Source organism: Mustela nivalis (assembly GCF_964662115.1).
Source record: "Mustela nivalis genome assembly, contig: HAP1_SCAFFOLD_2298, whole genome shotgun sequence".
Taxonomy (NCBI): Eukaryota; Metazoa; Chordata; class Mammalia; order Carnivora; family Mustelidae; genus Mustela; species Mustela nivalis.
Window position 1 is genome coordinate 43,788 of NW_028134367.1, and position 25,189 is coordinate 68,976.

Genomic DNA, 25,189 nt, shown 5'->3' on the forward strand with positions numbered 1-25,189 from the left:
GACTCCTGCAAAGATCTCCTCACAAAGGAAGGCCGGGGAGGGAATCCCAAGGACGCCAAGGAGGAGTGGGGGTGCCGGAGGAAGGCCGCGGCTGCTTGGGGTAATGCAGAGCGGCCCTGCTAGATGAACAGGTTCCCTGTTTTTCAGCTCCACAAGGCACCATTCCCTACAGCTGTGGAAAGACACAGCCTTCCTCCAGCACTACCCAAGTTTAAAAGCCTCTGGAATCAGGAAGCCACGAGGGCAAAGACCTCCTAGGCCTTTCAACCTCAATCCTGCCTCTCAGTGTTAGTGACTGGAGCTGGGGCGGGGGGGAGGGGGGTTGCCGCCAGGAGCAACCCTAGTGGGACTGCTGTGGGACCGTGAGAATCGGCTTTACTTCAGTTTTCCCCCAACCACCACCAGCCTTGCAGCAACCTCTGGGGCAACAGGAAGCAGCTGCTCAGTGCAGCCCCCACCTGGTGGTGGGTCGCGGTGGGGGAGGAGAGAAGACCGGGACTTAAAAGGCCTGGGAGAAAATAAGGGAAGGAAAGGCACCTTAGAAATCCTCCAACGCAACAAAAAGTAGATTTTACTTTTTGGGGTGGAGGCCAGCAGTGAATACTGTAAGATATTACTTGAATCTTAGCAGCTTAAAAGGGGAGGCGCAAGGGGCTGGGGCGTCGGGTGGGACGGTGAGGTGGGGGAGCCCCCCCCCCCGCAAGGTGCAGAGTCTCAGGTTCTTCCTGGGAACCGGCGCTAGTCAGTGCTCTCGATCCCTGGGTCCGCACACTCACCACCTGAGCCCTGTGCCCCTATGGTCCCGTTTCCCCTCCTTCACCCCCCAAAAGAGCAAAGGTTAGGCCCCACCCCTGCTGAGTCAGCCGGGGAGGGAGGTAGACATCCTTCAGGCCTTCCCCGGGGGCTGGTCCTCATACTTACCCATGTCCTGCTGGCAGGGCTCCAAAGCTGGGACCACCCAGCTCCTCTCTGTCCTTGGTTCCCCCTTCACGTGAAGGCTGGTGTTAGATCCTCCTAAACTGTGAGCTGGGAACTAGCACGAATCAAAAAGCCAATGTATGCTTCCTGCGAACCACAGCCTGAACTGCTGTAGGGTGATGTCCCTGTGTGACAGACTGGGGTGGGGAGGGAGGAGGGAAGGGCGGGGCTTTCTCTGGGTGGAGAGGGAGGAGGAGGCGAGGACAGGGCAGAACCAGGAGAAATATGGAGGAAGGTTAGATCTGTGTTGACACTCCAGAGGCGTGGTGGAAGAGAGTGGTAAAGGGGGAAGGAAATAAATAGTTGCAGCCAGTGAGAGGGAGAAGATTCTCGATGAATGCTGAGACACGTAAACGTGTGGGGGAGGGGATGGAAGGATACAAACGACCTTAAGGATCAGTTACCAGGTCTGCATCTGGGTAACATGGGAAAACAAAGCAGAAAGGGCTGACCCCTATATCCTGGGGTTTTTTGCACCAGCTTCTTTCTTACCCACTGGAATAAGGACCTAGAGGACATGCCCCCACCCCCATAACTCAGCATTTCCCCAAATCCAGGTTTTTCTGGGAGCAAAAGACCCGGCACAGTCGGCTCAGGGGCTCCACCTTCTGTCCAGATCATGACACTGGAGAGACTAGTGCCAAAGACGTCAGAGGCAGATGGGAGGAAACTTACAGGCCCCTGCTCCACCCCTGGCACCTCTCCCAAGGCCCCTCCCCAACCTTCAGCCCCTAGGGGCCTCTGAATTGGGATCTCAGTTTGTCCCCGCCCTGCTACGACCCAACTTGAATGCCTCAGGGGTGGAGCCTATAGATGCAGGCTCCTCCTCAGGACAAAAGCCCCAGCTGGTTTGTAAACAGTCATTAGCTAAGAACCACATCCCAGCAAATGGCCTTTATGGATTTCAAAATGGTGAGATCAGAGTTCTTGCAGCCTCCAGTCCTACCACCAGAGGGCAGTAGGAGATGGGCCCTAAACTCGGGAAAGACCACGTTTAACAGGGAACCCAAAAGGACTTTGCACTTTTAATACGCATTTGTTTCACACTGAAACGGGTGTACTTCTTAGCACTCCTAACCCTGCACTTTTGTGGCTGAAGTAAGGGGAAATTCTCTAGCTCCCATTTAGTTCAAAAGCCCAACCCCACAAACCCTGGAGATTGCTTTTCCTTGTAAGATTCAATCTCTCCAGCTTTCCTAAAGGATCTTAGCAGAGGTCAGGATAGGCCTCACGTTTATTTTATACCATACACTGCCTCAAGGATTCACAGCTCTAAGCTTGCCGAAAAAAACAACCAGCAGACAGAAGTCAGAGACACTTTTTGAAAAAAGGTGGGGGAGGTGGGTATGGAGAAAAAAAGGCAAGCCTAGTTTAAGACAGAGGGGTGGGCCTTTTGACTACATTTTTGCAGGTTATTCATCCTTCGGAAGCAGCATAATTTCCTAAAAATCGGATTCATTCAATTCACTGACCCCTGCTTTGTCTTAGAATAGCAGTTCTCAGAATGTAGACCCATTTTTGCCCAATATGCTTCTGAAAATATCCCTATTGCTTTTTAACCAATCAGGAAAAGACTATATAGAATATTCAAGAGGCAAACAATCTGCCTCTACAAATAAAAAGGCCAAAGCTGAGGCCCTACTATTGAAATCATATCAACAGGGAACCCCTCGTAAGACCCACAGTTGTCCATCAAGACAATGGCTTTTCATTTTTGATGACCCCATTCAAACATCTGTGGCCTACTTTGTACTATTTCTTATGGCCACTCTAAAATTCAGTGTTTGCTGTGTTGTCAGGACCAAGAAAAATAGACCAGTTCTGAGGGGTGTACGTTTTATTGGAAACCTTAAATACTCTTCAGACAGAACACAATGTCTTCAAACAAGGCTCTCATGTGGCCTACAGAGCAAACCGAGATTTCTGCATTAGGGGCAAGGAGAAGCAAAGCACAGAGGACCACCAGTGCTTAGTTTGCCAAAAGGACCTCATGAATGCTCTTCAGCCAGCTTATCAGCTTTTGCCACAGCTTCTTCAATGGGTCCCACCATATAGAAGGCCTGTTCTGGGAGATGGTCATATTCACCTATATGGGGGGAAAAAAAAACAGCGGTTTTAAGTGGAAAGATACACTTTTTGCAGTATATATTATTCTTCACCCCTTGGGGCCACCAGTCAGAATGTAATCAATTTGTCATCCAAGAAATCTTAACAAACTTCTGTTACAAATCCAATTTACAAGACATGATACAGTATGGATCAAGAATAAATGGTCCCAGCCACATAACCTGGATTCAAATTATTTGCTCTCTACTTTGGCTAGGTTTCAGGACCGGTTATTTTAAACTATTCTGTGTTTTAAGATTCCCGATTTGTAAAAAACAGGGTAGTAATGCCTTCCTTATAAGGACCTGTATTTCACTTAGAAGAGTAGCTAAGGGGCGCCTGGGTGGCTCAGTGGGTTAAGCGTCTGCCTTCGGCTCAGATCATGATCTCAGGGTCCTGGGATCGAGCCCCGCATCGGGCTCTCTGCTCAGTAGGGAACCTGCTTCCTCCTCTCTCTCTGCCTGCCTCTCTGCCTACATGTCTGTCTGTCAAATAAACAAAATCTTTTTTAAAAAAATAAAGTAACTCCCTCTTTAAAAAAAAAAAAGAGAGAGTAGCTAAGACTGAAAACCCTCAGTAAATGTTGAATGACAACAAACAAGTAACCCAAGTTTCACTCTCTAAAGTAAATAGAGAGTATTTCCAAAAAACACTGATGGGAAATAGCTTATTTTAAAAAATTATTTATCCTGGGACGCCTGGGTGGCTCAGTTGGTTAAGCAGCTGCCTTCGGCTCAGGTCATGATCCCAGTGTCCTGGGATCGAGTCCCATATCTGGCTCCTTGCTCTGCAGGGAGCCTGCTTCTCCCTCTAATTCTGCCTTCCACTCTGCCTATGCTCGCTCTCGCTCTGACAAATAAATAAATAAAATCTTAAAAATAAATAAATAAATAAATAAATATTTACCTAGGCACAATATACTTATATATTGCTTGATGGGTGCTGGAATGGGAATTTAGAACAATGAGCGTTCCAGAGATTTCAGCTTCTCTGCCATTTTACGTTCAGCTTTATTCTCAAAAATCTCACCTGCCAAAATCTGCTGGAATCCTTTGATGGTCTCCTTCAGAGGCACCAGCTTCCCCATATGACCTGTGAAAACCTCAGCTACCTGGAATGGCTGAGACAAGAAACGCTGTATTTTCCGTGCACGGGACACAGTCAACTTGTCTTCCTCAGAAAGTTCATCCATACCCAGGATGGCAATGATGTCCTGGAGAGATTTGTAGTCCTATAAGAAGACAAGAGAGGACTGAATCTTTCTTTTTTTAAGTAGGCTCCATGCCCAATGTGGGGCTTGATTTCACAATCCTGGTTATCAAAAATTGGATGCTCTACTGACTGAGCCAGCCAGGTACCCCAATTTTTGAAAATCTGGACAGACACCTACGGATTAATACCACATTGTATTCACACCAAGCTTTGCCCTACCAACTTCTTGTCTGGTGCCATTAGAAAAAATTAAGATTCCAAATCTAAATACCTGGAAACCCTAGAGACCTCATTCACACTCTCTAATAGAATCTGCCAATCTTGGGGCACCTAGATGGCTCTGTCAGTTGGATGTCTGTCTTTGGCTTGGCTTATGATCCCAGGGTCCTGGGACTGAGCAGCGTCAGGCTCCCTGCTCATCAGGGAGTCTGTTTCTCCCTCCCCCTCATGCGCATTCTCTCTCAAATAAAAAATTAATCTTAAAAAAGAAAAAAAAAAAAAAAAAAAACACCTGCTTATCTCATCTTTCCTTACTCCAAAGCAAATTACACAATCACTGGGAAAGATCTGCTATTAATATAGTCCCCCCAAACCCACTGAATGACTTTATGGCCACCAATCTCACCTACAATACTCACCTGTAAGATCTTTTGTACCCCACGAGCAACATCGTAATGCTCACTTCCAACAATGTTGGGATCCATGATTCGAGAGGTGGAATCCAGAGGATCTACAGCTGGATAGATGCCCAACTCAGCAATAGCACGGGACAGCACAGTGGTAGCATCCAAATGGGCAAAGGTAGTGGCAGGGGCAGGGTCAGTCAAGTCATCAGCAGGCACATAGATAGCCTAAAGTGAATGAAGAACCCATAAGCAACAGCAGGAAGCCAGCTAATTTAAGCCACCCCCCCCCTTCTCTGACCTCTCTTCATCATCTCATTCCATCTTAGCATTTAAGAAATCACCTCAAAAAGTCTTCTTACCATCCCTACTAGTAGAGTGAGCTTATAGATGATCTGGTCCCTCCAAGCTGTGATAAAAAAGTTTTCACTGTCATTCCTTTTGTTCTTCATCCTACATTTTAACTATTGTAGTGATACCCACACTTTCAGTTAAAAACAAAAGACCTTGCATGACTATAATGGTTCACTAGAGTCACTGAAAAGTTACAACTATTTAGACACTCAAGATAATTTTACTATGTGTGAATATTTACGTGTGTGTGTATATACAAAATATATGTATTCATGTATTTAATGTGTTTCCATGCAGCTTTAGACTCTGCAAGCTGGAAACCACTACTTTTGTGATCTATGTTCACATGTATGCCTTCCTACTTTAAGTGACCATTTTTTCACATTTTAGGGTCTCTGTAACATTCACATAGAGTTTTACACATCATTTCAGAGAGCTCATTAACCTGGTAAAAAATCTTGAGACATAAGTAACTTCTCTATATATACCTTTATATAAATTAGACTTTCATCCACTTAACTGTTCTTACCTGTACAGAGGTAATAGATCCCTTCTTGGTGGTGGTGATTCTTTCCTGCATGGTACCCATATCAGTGGCCAGGGTAGGCTGATAGCCCACAGCAGAAGGGATTCTGCCCAATAAAGCAGACACCTTAAAAAAAGAGAGAAAGAAGAACAAAGGTGTTAGGTGTCTACAACTTCAGCCTGATGTGCACCATCCCATAGAAAGGGTAAATGAGGGCGCCTGGGTGGCTCAGTGGGTTAAGTCGCTGCCTTCGGCTCAGGTCATGATCTCAGGGTCCTGGGATCGAGTCCCACATCGGGCTCTCTGCTCAGCAGGGAGCCTGCTTCCCTCTCTCTCTCTCTCTCTCTCTCTGCCAGCCTACCTACCTGTGATCTCTCTGTCAAATAAATAAATTTTTAAAAATCTTTAAAAAAAAAAAAAAAAGAAGGAAAGGGTAAATGAAAACAAGTCCTCTCAAGCCTTCTCTCTTACCTCAGAGCCAGCCTGGGTGAAGCGGAAGATGTTATCAATAAAGAGCAGCACGTCTTGACCCTCTTGGTCTCTGAAGTATTCAGCAACCGTCAGTCCCGTCAGAGCCACCCGGGCGCGAGCACCAGGTGGCTCATTCATTTGACCATACACCAGAGCTACCTAAATAACCATACACAATCAGAAAACCCAGCAGAGGATATGGAAGCCGTATATACAAGGTCCCCAAATCCAAGAAATCTACCCAAAAACCCTCCTCAGAAATCATCAAGATTTTGGTTACCGCACGTCTTTTCCCTTTTAGAGATGTAGTTCAAAATAACACAATTTCCTATCCTATTAAGGCAAAATTCCCAAAACAGAAGAAAATAAAACTAAGTGAAAAGCACAAAATAGGGTTGAGACATCTAATTACCTCCAACTCCCAAAATTAACTTTCAAATGGTGGGACTACCTCCTAAAAAGTCTGGAAATGGAATGTAATGTTAAAGAAGAAAGAAAATATGCCTTAGTGTATTACAAGTTGCAGAGAAAACACTAACAGGAATTTCCTTCACAGGCCCAAGGACACATGAAATGAAAATGTAACACATGGCTTCGGCTAGTAATGCAGTCAGCTAAAATGGTTTCCTGGCACTACTACTATGTGAACATAAATCAGCTCACTACTTACCTTGGAGGTAGCATCTTTTAAGTTGATAACACCAGACTCAATCATTTCATGATATAAGTCATTGCCTTCACGGGTCCTCTCACCAACACCAGCAAACACAGAGTAACCACCATGGGCTTTGGCGACATTATTGATTAACTCCATGATCAGTACTGTCTTGCCAACTCCAGCACCACCAAAAAGCCCTGGAATAGGTTGAAAAGAAACAATTAGAGTTCTGTGTTCCCAAATAAGAAAACTTAAAGAAAAAAAAAAAAAAAATTACACCGGATTTCTATCTTTTCCCTTCTCAGGAATGGCATCTGGCTTCAGCAAACTCAGAAGAACGAAAGTCAGAAGCAACTCATCAGCGAAGGATAGATCCCAGTACCGACTCATTACATGGTAAGATTTTTCTTCCCACATTAGATTTGGAAAATATGTACCACCAGTAACGTACCAATTTTGCCACCCTTGGCGTATGGAGCCAGCAGATCCACAACCTTGATACCAGTAACCAGAATTTCCTGCTCAACACTCATCTCCATGAACTCAGGAGCCTCAGCATGAATAGGTGCAAATCTGTAGACGCAGAAAGAGAGGATCTTGTTGAAAGGTTCCTCTCAGTTCTCAAGTCTAACCCTTTACTCATAATCTCATCTCTTATGTAACACTCCACACACACTGGAGGTGCTACCACACCTGACATTCTGCAATAAAGGGGATTCCACTTCAATCATCTCAGGAAACAATAATCTCAATCCCTAACAACTTTAACTGTCACAAAGACTTTCCTTTTACTGTGCCCTAACCTACCAGCCCTTCTTCATATATCCATAGGTAATACTGTCCTGACAGTTTTGGAAACCCCACAACCAAAGCCACTGGCATGAAAACTCAAATAATCAACTTGAGCCCTAAGTAGCAGGTTTTTTTTTTTTTTTTTACATCAAAACTTCTGCATCCTTAATTTTCTTCAGAAACGACATTTGTGGTTTTAATAACAATATATCAGCATTCTGAGCATTCTCTGCAGGAAAATTTTGCTACACTAGAAGGTGTTGCCTTAACGTACAAAACTAAAAGAGGGGCCCTTGGCTGGCTCAGTCAGTAGTGCATGTGACCTTTGAGTTCAAGGGCCAGGTCTGGTGCAGAGCTTACTAAAACAAACAAACAAACAACAACAAAACAAAACAAAAAACAAAAAAACACAAAAAACCCTGCAGAAAAAGCAGATCCTTTGCATGCAGATGCAGCAAAAGGGATACTTACTGTTTGGTTTTGATGGGACCTCTCTCATCAATAGGTTCTCCAATGACGTTCATGATTCTGCCCAAGGTCTCAGGACCAACAGGAATTTTAATTGGTGCACCAGAATCCAGAACTTTCTGGCCTCTAACCAAGCCTTCTGTACCATCCATGGCAATAGTCCTTACTGTACTCTCACCTGTTGAAGGGATTGCAGAGTTATGCAGGACAAGTAGGCTTCCCGTTTAATGTTCAGCTGGCACAAAAGACCTAAGATCAACCAAGACTCCTTCTCAGTACCTAAAATGTGGCTTCAGCACACTCAGAAGAACGAAAGTCATCTTGATAAAATCATCACAGAAGGCAGACTGATTTGGGGGTTATTTGGACTAAACAACCACTACTATTCTTAACAAAGTCTACTTACCCAAATGCTGGGCCACCTCCAAAACCAGCCTGGTCTCCCGGCCTTGCACTTCCAGGGCATTTAGGATGGGTGGTAGGCCCTCATCAAACTGGACATCCACCACTGCACCGATGACCGCCACGATGCGCCCGGTGGCAGCGCCTGCTTTCGGCGAAGGAGATGTTTGGGCGACATAGTCTCTAGCTAACAGACAAGATATTGGAAGAAATGGGGTCAGGTCAATTAATGGTCATGGAAAGCCCCATCTTAACCCACAAGAACTGGTAAACATGGCCTACGACCGGCATTCTCACGCTTATAACAAAGACGAGCCCGGAGGGAGGGGCGCGCAGGAACCGAGAAAGCACCTACACGATATTCCCATTCCCCAAACCCCATTATTCGAGAGCTCCGTGTCCCCATTTGACGTAATATCAATGCACCTGCCCGCACTTTTCCGTCACAGAGAGCCCCTTTTCCAAAATGAGATAAATTAGATCGAAGAAAGCTCCCATAGGCGACCTACTCTTCTTCTCCCGCCGTTAGAGGGCAGGGCGCTAGCTCTGACGTCCTTCTAACATTAGAAATACCTTAGGCCCGAGTGACAATCGGCCTCCGGCTCAAGGTCATTGCGTGGCAGAAACAAACCCGACTCGCAAAGGAAGGCACTTACCAGACTGGAGCGCTGCCGGGGTGGCCCGCAATAAGACCTGGGCTTGGGGTAGCGGTGCTGAAGAGCCGAGTCCCCTCAAGGCCCCGGAGGCCGAGGTAGCGGCCACACGACCCACAAAACCCAACATGGCGGAGCCCGGGTGGAGACTGAGCGCTGCGGCAGTCCAGGTCACCAGCTCCCCCGCCGTTGGGGCGAGGCCTACTCTGCAGTAACCAAGTCCATTGGATGAATTTGCTGAATATCACTTTCAGTGCTGCTCCTATAGGTTAATAATCGTTGATCTTTTCAACCATTGGTCAAAGTTGGTGCCAATCTGAATTCCTTTTTTTTTATTGGACATTGTCAGGTTAGTTGCAACCTTTAGAGCCTCGAAACATAATTGGACAACAAGGATGTCAGTTGGAGAGAGTACTTGGCGGAACTACGTTTCGAAAGGGGCCGAGTTCCTGTTGTGAAGCATGCCGGCTGTCTTTGGCCGTCCTTGGGCTCTCACCTTAGATAAGACCTTGGGCTCAGTGACGGTTTCAGGGGTGGGGGTTAGAGTAGTAGTGGAGTCGGGAAGCGCCACTGACGGTGACCTTGGGGAAGTCAGGAAGGAGTCTTTAGATTCAAAACACGGTTATTCTTTCGCAGTAGTGGAATTGGAAGCTTCCAGGGAGTTTCGGAAGTCAGGAATGTGGACACTCTATGCCACTTAAAACTGTACAACGTAGGAAGCTAATGTAACCCAGTCATTTAACAGATGTGTGCCGGGCATTGAGAAAACAAAGATAATTAAGACTTAGGACCTCCTGTATTTTATTATTTTATAAAGTTAAAAAATGTGAAGCTTGAACTCATGATCTTGAGGTCAGGAGTCAGTTGATCTATGGACTGAGCCACCCAGGACCTCCCTCTTAAAAACACAAAACAGGGGCTCCTGGGTGGCTCGGTGGGTTAAAGCCTCTGCCTTCAGCTCGGGTCATGATCCCAGAGTCCTGGGATCAAGCCCCGCATGGGGCTTTCTGCTCAGCAGGGAGCCTGCTTCCTCCTCTCTCTCTGCCTGCTTCTCTGCCTACTCGTGATCTCTGTCTGTCAAATAAATAAATAAAATCTTAAAAAAAAAAAAAAACACAAAACAATGCAGTGAAGTGAGATGGGTCCTGATTAATACAGGATACAGTGGGTACAGAAAGGAGGAGGGGATAAACTTGAGTCACCTAGAGATGTAGGAGAATTGTCTCAAAGTGACAGAGATGGATATACCTGTTGTGAAACCGAATAATTCCTAGGCTACAGTACAAAGACTATTCCAAGCCCACGTTTGCATGAAACTGTATGCTCCTTTTGTTTAACTGCAGGTGAGGAAGGTTGGAGGTGAAGGAAAAAAGAAAAGGTAGTAAAGAGATCAGCAAAAGCCAGATCTCAGTGCTTTGGATGGAAGTGGAGACTCGGCTGAGGTAGATGTGTGGAAACGTTCCTTGATTATGGAAAATCAGAAAGACCAGGGCATCCTTTCCTATAGTATTGATTTTATTCAAAGTTATCTGGGAGTGGGTTGGAGAGACCCTTAATCTATTAGAACAAACATGGCTATATAGGGTTCATCATGGCACTACCTCCCTAGACTTCCTCCCACCAGCTCCCATAGGTTCTCATCTTTCTGCATGATTGTGAAAAAGTTTTGTTTGGCATGTAGAGCTATCAAAAAATTAAAGGAGAAAATAGGAAGAGAATGTTAAGTTTGGGGTGCCTATGGTAACCTTGCCTAAAATTAGATGGAAACAATATAAGAAAACAGCAACATGTATGGAGCTGGTAGAAAAAAATGAAACAGCAAAGGAAGCAACAGAAGAGTAAGACCAGAGACCATAATGTGAAGAATCAGGAAAGAGAGGGGCACCTGGGTGGCTCAGTCAAGTTAAGCAGCCTACTCTTGATTTCAGCTCAGGCATGATCTCAGGATTCTGGGATCAAGCCCTGCCACTGGATCTGTGCTCAGCCAGGGAATCTGCTTGTGGATTCTCTCCTTCTCCCTCTGCCCCTCCCCTGCTCAAGCTTGCTCTATCTATAAAATGGAAAACAACAAACAAAAAAATCTTAAAAAAGGCATGGGCGGGGCGGTGCACCTGGGTGGCTCTTTTGGTTGGGCATCTGACTCTTGATTTCTGCTCAGGTCCTGGTCTCAGTCTTGAGACCAAGCCCCATGTCAGGTTCTGCACTCAGAAGGGAGTCAGCTGGAGATTCCTGGTATCCCTCTTCCCCTGTCCCCCACTTTTTCTCTAATAAATCTTAAAAAAAAAAATCAGGAAATAAAAAAAATAATCAGGAAAGAGAATGTTGAGAAAGTGGTCAATATCATCAATCACAATAAATATCCAATAAAATAAGGACTGAAAAGAACCAATTAGTAATGTTTGACAACTAGGAATTCATCCCATGGCAAAGGTGGATCAAAGATAATTTCAGTGGGCTGCATCATAAGACATGATACACATTTTTGATTTATGATCCATGCACTTTCCATTTCGCTGGGCAGCATCCCAGTTAATAGGGTCCCATATATATATATATATATATATTTTTTTTTTTTTAAGATTTCATTTATTTATTTCACAGAGATCACAAGTAGGCAGAGAAGCAGGCAGAGAGAGAGAGGATGAAGCAGGCTCCCTGCTAAGCAGAGAGCCCGATGTGGGGCTCGATCTCAGGACCCTGGGATCATGACCTGAGCAAAGGCAGAGGCTTTAACCCACTGAGCCACCCAGGTGCCCCGGGGTCCTATATATTTTATTAGCCTCCCTCAATTGTTAGAGTTGAAATTTCTGTAAATAGGCCAAGATGGCCCTCAGAGTACTGTCACTGGAGCCAGACTGTCTAGGTTAAAATTGTTTTTGCTACTTACTAGATGTCATCGGGAAGTTAAATTCTCTGAACATTACTTTCCTCATCTATAAAAGAGATAATAAAATGGGAATAATCTCAGAGGATTGTTTTGAGACTTAAGATTAATAATAATGAAAGAAGTATTTAGAACAATCCCTGGCACATTATTAGTACTGTATTTGTGTTAGCTAGTAATTTTACTTACTGTTGACTTAGTGTTAAGATCCTTTCATTTTGCATCACCAGCTTTGGTCTTTGCCAAAATTTTATTAACCATCGGTACATATAACTAAACCTAGGTGTCAAAGACTTTCCTAAGTTTCCAGATTACTCAAATGTATCACACATTTCTTTGTCCTCTTAGCAGATTATCAAGTAATTTAACTTTTTCTTGGACATTTGGGTTATCATTAAATATCTTTGAATCACATTCCAATTCTAAATACTTTCAGTATTTCTTAATTCTTAAATACTTTAAGGTAGATGAGCTGTTTCCCCACTATGCTCAATTTTAATTTATTTTTACTGTCAATGATTACCCTCACAAGTTTATGTCCTGTTGTGAAAACTAGAGAATCTGCTAAATTTGTAAATCATACTAAAATAAATGTAAATGAACTTGATTAGCTAGGAATGAAATAAGCCTTTCTGAACAGTGTCATCTATTTTGGAGTTCTGATATGTTTTGGTCCTATTTCATGATTCTTGATTCCCAGATAGACTAAGGTAAATATTTTATGTGAAGTACAAACTACTTTTTATGGGACAGTAAGAACCACAAAGACCTAATCTGGCTGCTTACCTGAAATTAATTCAAATGATTGCATAATTTATGACTGAAAACCTTACTCATTTTAAAGTCAAGACAGCCTCTGTCTTCAGCTCAGGTCATGATCCCAGGATCCTGGGATCGAGCCCCGAATCAGGCTCTCTGCTTGGCAGGGAGCCTGCTTCCTCCTCTCTCTCTCTGCCTGCCTCTCTGCCTACTTGTGATCTCTGTCAAATGAATTAATAAAATCTTAAAAAAAAAACAAACCTGCATTTTCCAACAACTTGTTTTACTGCTTTCCAGAATGGCCATGCCCCACATTTTTCCAGTACTCTGGTGTTGACTATGTCTTTGTCTCTACATTTCTTATCACTTGGGGTTATTCCAGATTCATGAAAACAATCCATTCATTACTGTAGTTTCAGAATTCTTTAGCTTCTTAATTCCACTTAGTTTTACATTCACATTTCACTTAAGAATCTTAACTCCTCAGTCATCCCCAAATTTCATTCCCAAATACCAAACCTTAAAAAGTTCTGGCTCAGAAATCCAATCTTCTCTTGTAAGACCACAATTTTGGTTTTTGTTTCTTTACACATGCATATACATTCTAGATACACAGGATAAGAATAAATCATTTCATCAGTATCACTAACCCAAAGACTCACTCCTCCTTCCCAGAAATAACCACTGAAAGTTCTCTTTATACCCCATTCACTTTCTATCTATTCCATATACAGAGAACATAGATATGCCTTTGGAACTTTTTTAAACCTCAGTGGAAGCACACTTCCACTAAAAAACAGTTTTCTTTTTTCAATTTTTTTTTTGCCTTTTTTTTTTTTTTAAGATTTTATTTATTTATTTCACAGACAGAGATCACAAGTTGGCAGAGGCAGGCAGAGAGAGAGGAGGAAGCAGGCTCCCTGCCAAGCAGAGAGCCTGATGTGGGGCTCGATCCCAGGAAACTGGGATCATGACCTGAGCCGAAGGCAGAGGCTTTAACCCACTGAGCCACCCAGGCGCCCCTCAAATTTATTTTTTTTTTTAGTAATCTCTACATCTAACATGGGGATCAAATTTACAACCCCAAGATTGAGCCACATGCTCTACTGACTGAACCAGCCAGGTGCCCCAGTACATTTACTTTATTGATCATGACTATACATTATGCTTAAGAATGTGTAATTTAGGGGCGCCTAGGTGGCTCAGTGTGTTAAAGCCTCTGCCTTCGGCTCAGGTCATGATCCCCGGGTCCTGGGATCGAGCCCCACATCAGGCTCTGTGCTTGGCAGGGCTGCTTCCCTTCCTCTCTCTCTGCCTGCCTCTCTGCTTACTTGTGATCTCTATCAAATGAATGGATGAAATCTTTAAAAAAAAAAAATCATATATTTTTATCCCCCAGGGTACAGGTCTGTGAATTGCCAGGTTTACACACTTCACTGCACTCACCATAGCACATACCCTCCCCAATGTCCATAACCCCACCCTTCTCCCAACCCCCCTCCCCCCAGCAACCCTCAGTTTGTTTTGTGAGATTGAGTCACTTATGGTTTGTCTCCCTCCCAATCCCATCTTGTTTTATTTATTCTTCTCCTATCCCCTAAACCCCCCATGTTGTATCACCACTTCCTCATATCAGGGAGATCATGATAGTTGTCTTTCTCCGCTTGACTTATTTCACTAAGCATGATATGCTCTAGTTCCATCCGTGTCGTCGCAAATGGCAAGATTTCATTTCTTTTTATGGCTGCATAGTATTCCATTGTGTATATATACCACATCTTCTTTATCCATTCATCTGTTGATGGACATCTGGGTTCTTTCCATAGTTTGGCTATTGTGGACATTGCTGCTATAAACATTTGGGTGCACATGCCCCTTCGGATCACTACGTTTGTATCTTTAGGGTAAATACCCAGTAGTGCAATTGCTGGGTCATAGGGCAGTTTTATTTTCAACATTTTGAGGAACCTCCATGCTGTTTTCCAGAGTGGTTGCACCAACTTGCATTCCCACCAACAGTGTAGGAGGGTTCCCTTTTCTCCGCATCCTTGCCAGCATCTGTCTAAGATTTTACTTTTAAGTAATCTCTACACCCAACGTGAGGCTCAAACTTACAACCCTGAGGCCAAGAGTCACATGCTCCACCAACTGAGCCAACCAGGTGCCCTGACCTATGTTAATGTTTAATGTCAGATTCATGAACTTTTCCTTTATAAGCTTCTAGACTTTATGACTGGAGGGATTTCCCCACAGCATTAGTAAGATCTGATTAATAAATTTTATCAATGAATGGGCCAGGAACAATCTGCATCAGAATCACCTAAGTCTACTCTAGCCATTATGACAACCACTAGATACATGGAATTATTTGAATTTAGAAAAATTAAAATCTCAGTATGTTAGTCACATTACCCGCATGTCAGATTCTCGGTAACTATGTGACTACTGGCTATTCTATCAGACATTAAAGATGTAGAACATTTCCTTTGTCAGAAAGTCACACTGGACAGAGCTGATGTGTGTACCACCAATTCAGAATCTGCATTTTAGATTGATCTAAAAGTTACTGTCAAACTTAAGAGGTCTTAAGACAGATCACTGGCCTCTACCCTCTTATTTTGACTCAGTAGGCCTATTTGGGGGCCTAGAATTTGTATTTTTTTTAGTATTTTATTTCAAAGAACCCAAGTGGGGGGCGGGGCAGAGGGAGCAGCAGACTCCCCACTGAATAGAGGACCTGGTGCTGGCTAAATCCCAGGACCCCAAGATCATGACCTGAGCCGGAGGCAGGCACTTAACTGAGCCACCAGACACCCCAGAATTTGTATTTCTAGCAAGTTCCTATGCGAGACGGATGCTAAGCCCAGGGATCACACGTCAGAAATTACTATGTCAAGTAGAAGTTAAAAGTGAAAATTCCTGGTCCCTGTATGGACCTACTAAAGCGTATTTGGCATTGGGACCTAGGAATCCACTTTATCACAAAGCCCCATGATTTTGATTATGCTGAGAACCACTGGACTTGAGATGAACCACAGGGATACAGAAAAGAGGATGAAACTAGGGCCGTGAGGCTTACTAGTTTTGAAAACAGAAGAGCAAGCAATGGTTGGGGCGCCTGGTTGGCTCAGTCCATTGGGTGTGCAACTCTTGATCTCCAAGTTGTTAGTTCAAGTCCCAGGTTGGGTGCTAAGATTAAAAATAAAATCTTGGGGACCCAAGTGATGCAGTTGGTTGAGCGTCCAACTCTAGGTTTTGGCTTGGATCATGAGATTAAGCCCTGTGTTTGGCTTCATGCTCAGCAGGGAATCTGCTTTAGATTCTCTTTGCCCCTCCCACTCATGCTCTCTCTCAAATAAATCTTTATTATTTTTTAAAAGAACAACGGTGGGCACCTGGTTGGCTCAGTGGGTTAAAGCCTCTGCCTTCCGCTCAGGTCATGATCTCAGGGTCCTGGGATCCAGCCCCACATCAGGCTCTCTGCTCAGCAGGGAGCCTGCTTCCTCCTCTCTGCCTACTTGTGATCTGTCAAATAAATATATAAAATCTTAAAAAATAAATGAGGGGGCCCTGGGTGGCTCAGTGGGTTAAAGCCTCTGCCTTTGGCTCAGGTTATGGTCTCAGGATCCTGGGGTCGAGCTCCACATCGGGCTCTCTGCTCGGTGGGGAACCTACTTTCTCCTCTCACTCTCTGCCTGCCTGCTTGTGATCTCTATCAAATAAATAAAATCTTCAAAAAAATAATAGAATAGTTGAGGGACAAATATACTTAATAAGGCTGTTCTTGTAGCAAAAGAAACTTTAGCTCTCTTACTTCTGAACCTGTGATCATTTCAACACATAGCCATGGAAACGGGCTGTTAAATGGAGTATGAAAAGTGAAGGTCACTGGATTTGAGGCTAAAGAAATTTAGGTTAAAGTTCTGGATAGGTTCTTCACATAAACAATGAAACTGCTGACAACAAAACTTGTAAAAAAGTGACAGGATTTGGTTTTTACTTTAGAAAAGACTGCTAAGACCAAAGCAAGACTGGCAGTATCTTATATGAATTGTCATCATACCCTATGTTAGCTCTGGAAATCTTTCTCCAGGTCCCACTGCCAGTGTGCAAATTTACCTTTATTTTTGACATCTGAATTACTGGATTAACTTGTTTCCTTAGCTTCAGACCCATTCAGAAAACATTACCCATTCTATTTCTGAGCTGTATTTATTCACAATTATTTACTAAGCCTCTACATGTCAGGTGCTATCTTAAGAACTAGAGATTCACTGGTGATATAGGATGTCCCTCACTCTTCTGGGAGAAACAGACCTCCAATGATGATTATTAAAGTGTGGTTAATGTCTAAATTTCAAATCCACAGGCCTGAATAGCATAAACTAGGATAAAATAACTTAGGGGGCTAGAGCAGGCCTCAGACAAGGTGTCTGCCTCACCTTTCTTTCCCAGCCTTCATGTTCTCATGCTGAGTATAATGCCTGGGGAGCCACTGCTAACAGCAGCATTGAGATTAGCATACAGATATTCAGTATCAGTTATCAAGGTTCCCATCAAAGAGATTAAAACCAGTTCAAACTAAATTAGTAGATAAAAGCTTCATGCAATTATAGCAACTAATGGCCTTCCTTCTCTTCCTTGGAGGTGACTTTAGTTTAGGAAGTTGCATATAAGCACCTGTATTCACCACATATCAAATGGACATACTATGGGAATACATGCTATTCAAACTAAAAATCTACTCAAGTGGGGGCGCCTGGGTGGCTCAGTGGGTTAAGACTCTGCCTTCGGCTCAGGTCGTGATCCCAGGGTCCTGGGATCAAGCCCCACATTAGGCTCTCTGCCTACATGTGTCTACCTGTGATTACTCTGTAAAATAAATAAATAAAAATCTTAAAAAAAAAAAAACTACTGAAGTGATCCTCTCTCCAGTAATTCTCTTTAAAGCAATAATTACAATTCAGATATGAGATAACAAGGACAAATATTTCTTCTCAAGTTCTGGCCTACTGATGCCATACACAAGGCTTGGTATCTGAGTGAGCAATAAGGGTAATAAAATCCTCTTCAAGTGTTTGAACACAAAATAACTTTAGAAAATCTTAGGAGACACAGGATACAATCAGATATCCATCAAACTATACTTTCTTATTGCTACAGTGTAATGGCTGGTGATAAAACCAATGAACCCTTAATGAATCTTTAACTTCTAGAACTCATTGACAAAAGAGAACTAGACTAAAAATGTAGTTCATCTTTTTAAATATTTCCCCGAAGCTAAGAGCTACACTTCTTATCAGTCATACTAATGCCTTCAGTATGCTCTAAAGGAGACCAAATAAAAAAAAGTTTTTTGTTATTTTTTTGTTGCAAAAGGTGGGGACCTGTGGACAGAAAGAGCTGGTGCCCAAAGGAAACCAAGTTTAAAACAGTAACTTAAAGAAACTATAGAAATTCAAACATACCTCCCAATGTGAAAAAATCTAGGGTTTTGAAAAAATGCATTCCTTAAGAGAACCAGAACCCATGTTATACTTCTGTACATAATAAAAGAGTTGAATACCAAGTGTTATGCCCAGGCCACCTGGAAAGTAGATTTTCTATTTGTAGCATTTCAAGAAAATTGTTTTGAGTATCACTCTGGAGAGTCATATACTTAACAAGGGAAGGGAAAAAGGTTGTGTTTTCCTTCTAAATCACCATAATGCCCTATGCAAACCTATTACGGCATACTTCCCCATCTCTCAAGTTTTTGTTCAGTATTCGTCTCCTGTGCCTAGCCTGTGACTCCCTGCGCACAGCAAGTACCTGAAGGACTGTCTTTATATCCCCAGCCCTTAATACTGCCTGTAACACATATCCTTAATGTCAGACATAAGGAAATACTGAAAAAGGAACCATTTCTATGCTATAACAAATACAGAGAAGTTAAGGGGAATAAAAACTGCCAAAATGCAGAAGCTCAAAGATTTACAGGAGGACAACACATTTAGTTTTATTTCAATCAAATCACAACACTTTCTTTTCCAACCGCTGCAAAGTGCATCTACAATTTGCTATTACAGATCCACTTTTAAAAGGTTTCCTGACATTACAGCAAGCCTTTTTCCCCCCAGAGGAATATTCCCAAATTCTTCCTCAAGTAAAAATAAAAAACTCCATTCCAGTAAATGGTAATACATGAAATTACAGTAAACCAGACACTTAAAAGGACAGCCAAAAAAGTCTTCCAACAGTTTATTAGAAAGAATGTAGACATTAAAAAAAAAAAAAAAATCCCCACTGTCATGAACATAAATTGAGGTTTTCAGCCTGGGACAAGCTGAGTCAAAAAAAGAAATAAAAAAATCCAATAGTGTATTAACATTTTTTTTTTCCACTCATTTGCCATACTGACAGTGTAAATACAATTTGGTCTAAATGTACAGACTCTCAAGCAACAATGTACAGCCTTTCTTCGTCCTCCATGCTAAGAGATGTAAAAGTTTAAGGGTCAAACAATACCAAATGTACAGGCTTCAAAACCATCTAAGTTAGGGCATTCACTAGTTTTAGCTAAGATACATCTGGAACACTGACAAGTGATTACTTACAATAATGTGAAGTAAATTCTTTGAAAAATAAAAACTTTAGTGGAATAATCCTGGAGGATATACCAGAGGACAAGTTACCAAGATTAAGGTATCAACCAATTTGTTTCATCAGCCACTTTTGAGTCCATTTTCTAAAATCTAAAATTTAGTTCTCTTTCTTCTAAGCCAAGAGCTTCCTATCATGTCAGTATCTATGTTATGAAGTAAAGGAGACTGAGGTGAAATGTTTTTATTTATCACAACTGCTGTGTCAATTGCCTAGGACCTCAACAGCATCATGGAAGTTTGGGAAAAGTTCATGCATAAGGTTATTGCCTTAGCTGACTTAAAACTGCCCCATACAATGGTACGTATCAACCCTTAGTGAAGCCTTTAAAAAAACAAACAGGTTGAAAAATGGGTTAAAGGAGGCAAATACAGCATCTGCCTTTAGAGCTATCGACTCGGGAATTCTCTCAATTATGAAATCTTGCAGAGAAGTTACTTTTCTTTTCTCAAAATCCGATGACGACAACATTCTTTACTCCAGATCTGGCATTTCTGAAAGATTTTAAAAAGATTAGCAATGAAATACAAGGAAACAATCAACTTCAAAGTTTTATTTAAAAAAAAAAAAAAAAAAAAAAAAAAAAAGAAAGGGTCAACAACAGAGTTAAATAGTTTCCTAGAGAATTGTCTGTTTTTTTTCCCCCCCTTCTTTTAAACAGGGGAAAGCGCAAACGCAGTTCTCGACTACCACAAATCATGCAGGTGAGTTTCCCACATTTGGGGAAATCGCAGGGGTCAGCACATCCGGAGTGCAAAGGGTAAGTCTCGCCCTGGAAAAACCACCTTAACCCCTGCCAGATTAACTATTTGTCTTTTTTTTTTTTTTTTAAGTATTTGTCTTTTTTAATGTAAATTTTGAATCATTCATATTTCTGCTTTGGAGATCTTATTAGAGGCCATGAAGAAATAATTTTTCTTCCAAGAACTGTAAAGAAGTTAACATCTCTATTTTGAGAGTTCATGGTCTTTGATGTGAAATACCACAGCGTAAACATCTTTTTTACAAAGATACTTACTTTCATCATCACTGTCTTGTGAATCCTGCAGAAGAAGAATTTTAAGAATTACTAAGTTGATTAAACATTACTCTGCTAACTAACAGTTTGCCTTAAAAAGCTGAGGCACTGTACTTTTATTAAAGTAGCAAAGATATGTGATTGTATCAAGCTTATGAATTTAATCACTGAACTTAAGAACAAGTTTACTTAAGATGAAGAGACATACAGCTGAGGATCTACTTTCCTGTAAGTTGTGTGCCTTCTGATTGGTGCTCATCCTTTAAATCCCTTCCTATCAACCAGATTGAAACTTGGCATAAAATGGTTTCTCTTCTCTTTTGGCATTCAATGGAAGAGGAAAACGGCTCGCTGTGAAAACCACTGGACTGACATAAGACAATGAATTCCAATCCTAGCTGATGAATTGTCTAAGAATTTTTCAAACTGTACTGAGCAACTTTCTTGAAGATGTTAGCAGGATGCCAGCCGAGGGAATGTTGAGAGAAGTGATCCAGTTTATCCTTACAGATTTGCAACATCCATCTTTATGGTTTCTGACCAATCCTGCTGCAAAACCTGTTTAACTTAGTCAAACTAATCATGGGACACCTGTTCCCTAGCAGATACCTATCCTTCAAAAAATGAGCACATTTCAAAAATTTCTTTTCCCTGTATTTCTTAGAGAAAAACAAAAAAACCAAGAAGTGGCAAAAAAAAAAAAAAAAAAGCAATCCTGAATCTATATGAAACAACCTATAAATACATTTGTTTCTTACTATTTAAGTAAACAGAGAAAAGAATTTATAGACTTACATCATCTGCTCCATCTACTTCTGGTAAATCTACATCCTCATCACCACCCATGTTGTTCATCATCTATTTGAAGTGTAAAAATTAGTTTTAAAAATGATGTTATAAATTAAGCCCTAGTTATTAGGTTGCAAGCTCCAGAATAAACCTTAAGCCTGTCATAGATTTCCACCAATAAAAGAAGCAAAACAAATGTTAAGCACCTTCCTTTCTGAAAAGGTAGATTATTGAGGTAATCACATAAAATCCTGACAACTTGTAGGAAAACTAAGTTCTCATTGAAGAAAAGTGAAGTTGTTAAAACGTATCCAGCAAGATATTTATGTAGGATGTAGAAATTAAATACTGAAATCCTGAACAGTATCTACCTCTGGTGCCTAAAGAAAAGAATGGGATTCATCTGTAGTTGTAAAGCTTTGTATCTTAAGCTAGGTGGCACATGTATTATGGTATTCTTATTAGTTTTAAATATTGCGAAGAACCAATAAATCATTTAAAATAAAGACCTTCAGGATGATTAGGCTGTATAAAAAGGCCCAAATACTAAATCAAAAACTAAAGAGGAATAAGTAATGTGTTATAAACAGAAAATATATATAATTCTTGAAATAAAAGGTATATACTAAGGAGAGGAGTAACATTTGTACATACAAATACTTCTGTATACTCACAACACATTGGGACTAACAAAAAAACATACTTACATGAAGTACTAATTTCCTATCTTTAGTTCCTAATTATAAAGCAAGTGATATTATTACTTAAAAAGATACGAATAACCAAACTAAACTATTAACAGATGGGAAGGGACTTATGTCCCCAAGCTACAACTGTTTGTAAATTTTTTTACAATTTTAAATACTCACATAACCACATGTAACTTTATAAAAAAATTTTAAAACTTCCAGAATCTATGCTTATTTTCACTTTAGGGTTAGAAGAAGGCTTTAAAAGGTAGCTAACCATAACTTTGCTCAGTATAAAAGTTCTGGGCAACCCAGTATCGAATAATATGAATAACTAGGAAACAGTTTCCGTACAGAACTGGTAACACTTCGGTTAAGTTTCTTTGAGCAGGAAAAAATGCTCAAAATGTGCCAAGCAAAATGCTAGCTGTTGAGGATACAATGGCAATAGAGACAGAACGAACTGAATACACTCAAGAGCTATTAAGGAGTTAAAAACAGAAAAACAGAACAAAAGATAGCTGTTAATGCTATACTGGACAGAGACAGTGAAAGAGACAGTGTTAAGCTCTGTCATGCATAGCTGGGACCAATTACTACAGGTAAGGAATAGGAACAGGAGTAGGAATAGCATAGTTGAAAACCATCTTCCTATCCCCCCTTTCTAATTTGAAATCAAGGTGCCACAACCATGTGAGGAGATGCTGAATAAGCAGTTGCATGTAGGACTCCTACTTTTTAGCTATTAGTTTTCAAAGAAGAAATATAAACAAAATCCAGTCAATTAAAATTTCAAATTGCCATGAAATGGATTTCATCTTCAACTTACAATCTAATATCCTTTTTCTAATCAGCTTTACTGCTGTACATTTACCTCATAATATCTAAAGGGAGATCAATGACTTTTTCTCTTTGGCCATAGCTATATGTATTTTGGAGGATATCTTGGAAAAATACCTACTTAAATCCTTTCCTTGATTTTGCAAACTAGAACCACCTCACACACCACTCATCATGCATACCTCACTACCCATTTTTATGTTTAAAGGTTTATATTCATATTACATGGCTCTAAAATGCAAACTTATCCATGTTGCTAAAAAAAAATCAGTCTCAATGCTAGAGTAAGAATTAGATACAAAACAAACCAACAACACCCACCACACTAGATAAACTGCACTAACAAAATTTTTTGTCTGTATACATCAACTTTAGTACTTACCACTAACTCTTTTAAAAATTATAAAAGAATGTTAAACATCAGGATTAAATGACCACTATTAAGATCTTACTCTGTTTTGCTCAGAATGACCTCTGAAGTAAAATCATTCAAGCCTTAAATATCAATAGGAGCTTTAAAACCAAATTAGGCTCACAAAGAAATGTGCTGAGGTGGCAAAATGCATTTATAAGAACTTACCTCAGAGAAACGATCAAAATTAGACATGTCTTCATCTGAATCATCTTCCCAGTCTTTCCAATTATTGAAGTCCACACTAAGCCAATTAAGCTATAGATCAATACAAACATAATCCTATGATTAAGTTAACTTAAACTTAGAGCTATATACCTTAAAACTGTATTTTTGAAACTGTGGGTTCATACTAGTGAGACATGCAATTAACATATGGAGAAAGAATAGAAAAATCAGAATGAGGTCAAATGCAGCAAAATACTTTCACAAAGCTCCTTTCACAGTTGTTGAAAATCCTACTTTAAAACAAACAAACAAACAAAAAAGCCCACACAAAACCAAAAACAGGGGCACCTGAGTGGCTAGTTTTAGTTAAGCCTCTGACTCTTGATTTTGGCTCAGGTCTTGATCTCACAGTTTTGAGTTCAAGCCCCGCATCAGGCTCCACAATGGGCATGGAGCCTACTTAAAAAACAAACAAAATTCATTGCTAGGAACTATTCTCAGATACAACTGACTTTTTTTTTGTAGCACCAAAATATGCTCCCACAGAACTTATAAAACCTTCTAAGAAAAATCTGCCTCTTCAATTCAGCAAGAGATACTGTAACAACTAGTGACTGACTTTATTCTGACCACCTTTGGTTTAAGTTGTAACTATTAAAACCCAAAGAAGGAAAAAAACATATAACACTTAACTATGAAACAGAAATATTATATTCCTCATGCCAAACAAATGTCTCTTTTATTACTTAAAAATAAAAATGTTAAACTTTCCCTCCCCAAAAAAGAAAAGAAACATACCTTTGCCCTTTCTTTTGTTAACCGTGGCCATGACTGGCCAGACTCGCCTTTTCGTAAACAACATAAAATTGATCTGTCCGTTCTTTTATGCTTGGAATCCTAAAAACAAACAAACAAAAGCACTATCACACCATTTCTCTCTCCAATATCACTACAGAATAGAAAGCCACTTGTCATTCCTCAACTCTCTTTTCTAACTTCTCTCCCTACATTTTCTCTAAACTTAAAGAAACATCCCCTAGAGTACTAAAAATTTCATTAGCTACCCAAATTGCAAGAAACTTACCCCTCCCTGCACAGGTGAATAAAATAAAACCTTAAAAAATTTCACTAAATACAATATAATCATAGAGTAATTTAAGATTCTATAAAGTTAGATTAAAACAGGCCTCAAGAATACTGCCTCAAGTCCAAACAGTGATAGCAAGAACAAAAAGAGTATGCAGAAAAGGAGTTCTAAGCAGGAAATATTGCAAAAATATAAATACGCCTAGTTAGCTTCTGAACTGTTAAGAAAAACAATTACTGCTTACTGCTAAAAAGAGTACTTGATGTATGTCCATTTCCTAAGATTTAAATTGGGATTAAAGCATCAAGACTACTTACATTTGGATCAATACAGTGAAAAAGATCAATTTCATTTAAATGTTTAAAATTATCACTTCCTCCAAGACAACTGTGTAAAAAAAAAAAAAAAAAAAAAATGAGCCTTTATCTTCAGAGAGATAAAGATTAGTAATAACTTCAGTGAAAACACAAAACAAGCAAGCCAAAGTCAGTCAGTTGTCTAACGAGCTTTTTACTCAATGGTGTAAAATGGTGATTTACCTGAACGTAAGTTTGGATTTTTCAAAATTTACATTAACATCTTTACTGTCTTCAACACAAAATTCAATGAAGACGTAGTCCCTTCGATCGTACCACTTTGCAGAAGCAGGCTGCCTACA

At 40.9% G+C, this 25,189-nt stretch overlaps 3 protein-coding genes across 6 annotated transcripts in view; all 3 read right to left on the minus strand.

Moving 5' to 3' along the window:
• The window catches only part of BAZ2A (bromodomain adjacent to zinc finger domain 2A), a 34,100-nt gene extending 32,876 nt beyond the window's left edge, over window positions 1-1,224 (minus strand). For 2 of the 4 annotated variants that reach the window (XM_082751076.1, XM_082751089.1), the window contains exon 1: window positions 922-1,123. The gene's annotated coding sequence lies outside the window, so the exon portion shown is untranslated. Of the gene's footprint in view, window positions 1-921 lie in introns of all 4 variants that reach the window. The other 2 variants (XM_082751085.1, XM_082751083.1) reach the window with 2 other exon arrangements.
• A 1,576-nt stretch (window positions 1,225-2,800) lies between these two features.
• Window positions 2,801-9,483, minus strand: ATP5F1B (ATP synthase F1 subunit beta). Its single transcript, XM_082751073.1, has 10 exons — window positions 9,247-9,483; window positions 8,595-8,777; window positions 8,192-8,366; window positions 7,380-7,501; window positions 6,941-7,125; window positions 6,271-6,429; window positions 5,803-5,925; window positions 4,935-5,147; window positions 4,114-4,315; window positions 2,801-3,064 (listed from the first exon to the last, which is right to left on the minus strand). The coding sequence occupies exons 1-10, from the start codon at window positions 9,371-9,373 to the stop codon at window positions 2,967-2,969; spliced, it is 1,587 nt and encodes a 528-aa protein (XP_082607199.1). The 5' UTR covers window positions 9,374-9,483; the 3' UTR covers window positions 2,801-2,966.
• Window positions 9,484-18,858: 9,375 nt separating this feature from the next.
• PTGES3 (prostaglandin E synthase 3) lies at window positions 18,859-25,180 on the minus strand (the record flags this gene model as incomplete). The annotated part of the gene is made up of 7 exons (XM_082751072.1): window positions 18,859-20,022; window positions 20,547-20,571; window positions 21,342-21,404; window positions 23,445-23,534; window positions 24,243-24,341; window positions 24,849-24,918; window positions 25,071-25,180. Coding segments are annotated over 7 exons (477 nt in total), but the record flags the coding sequence as incomplete, so codon positions are not given.
• Between the last annotated feature and the right edge of the window lie 9 nt (window positions 25,181-25,189).

Bases quoted from the DNA above. Each gene is read 5' to 3' on its own strand.
- ATP5F1B (XM_082751073.1), bottom strand. From the start codon at position 9,373: ATGTTGGGTTTTGTGGGTCGTGTGGCCGCTACCTCGGCCTCCGGGGCC. The intron at 8,367-8,594 runs GTAAGTAGACTT...TCCCTTCAACAG, and splicing joins GGAGGTGGCCCAGCATTTGG to GTGAGAGTACAGTAAGGACT. The intron at 5,926-6,270 runs GTAAGAGAGAAG...TCTTTTTTTAAG, and splicing joins TCACCCAGGCTGGCTCTGAG to GTGTCTGCTTTATTGGGCAG.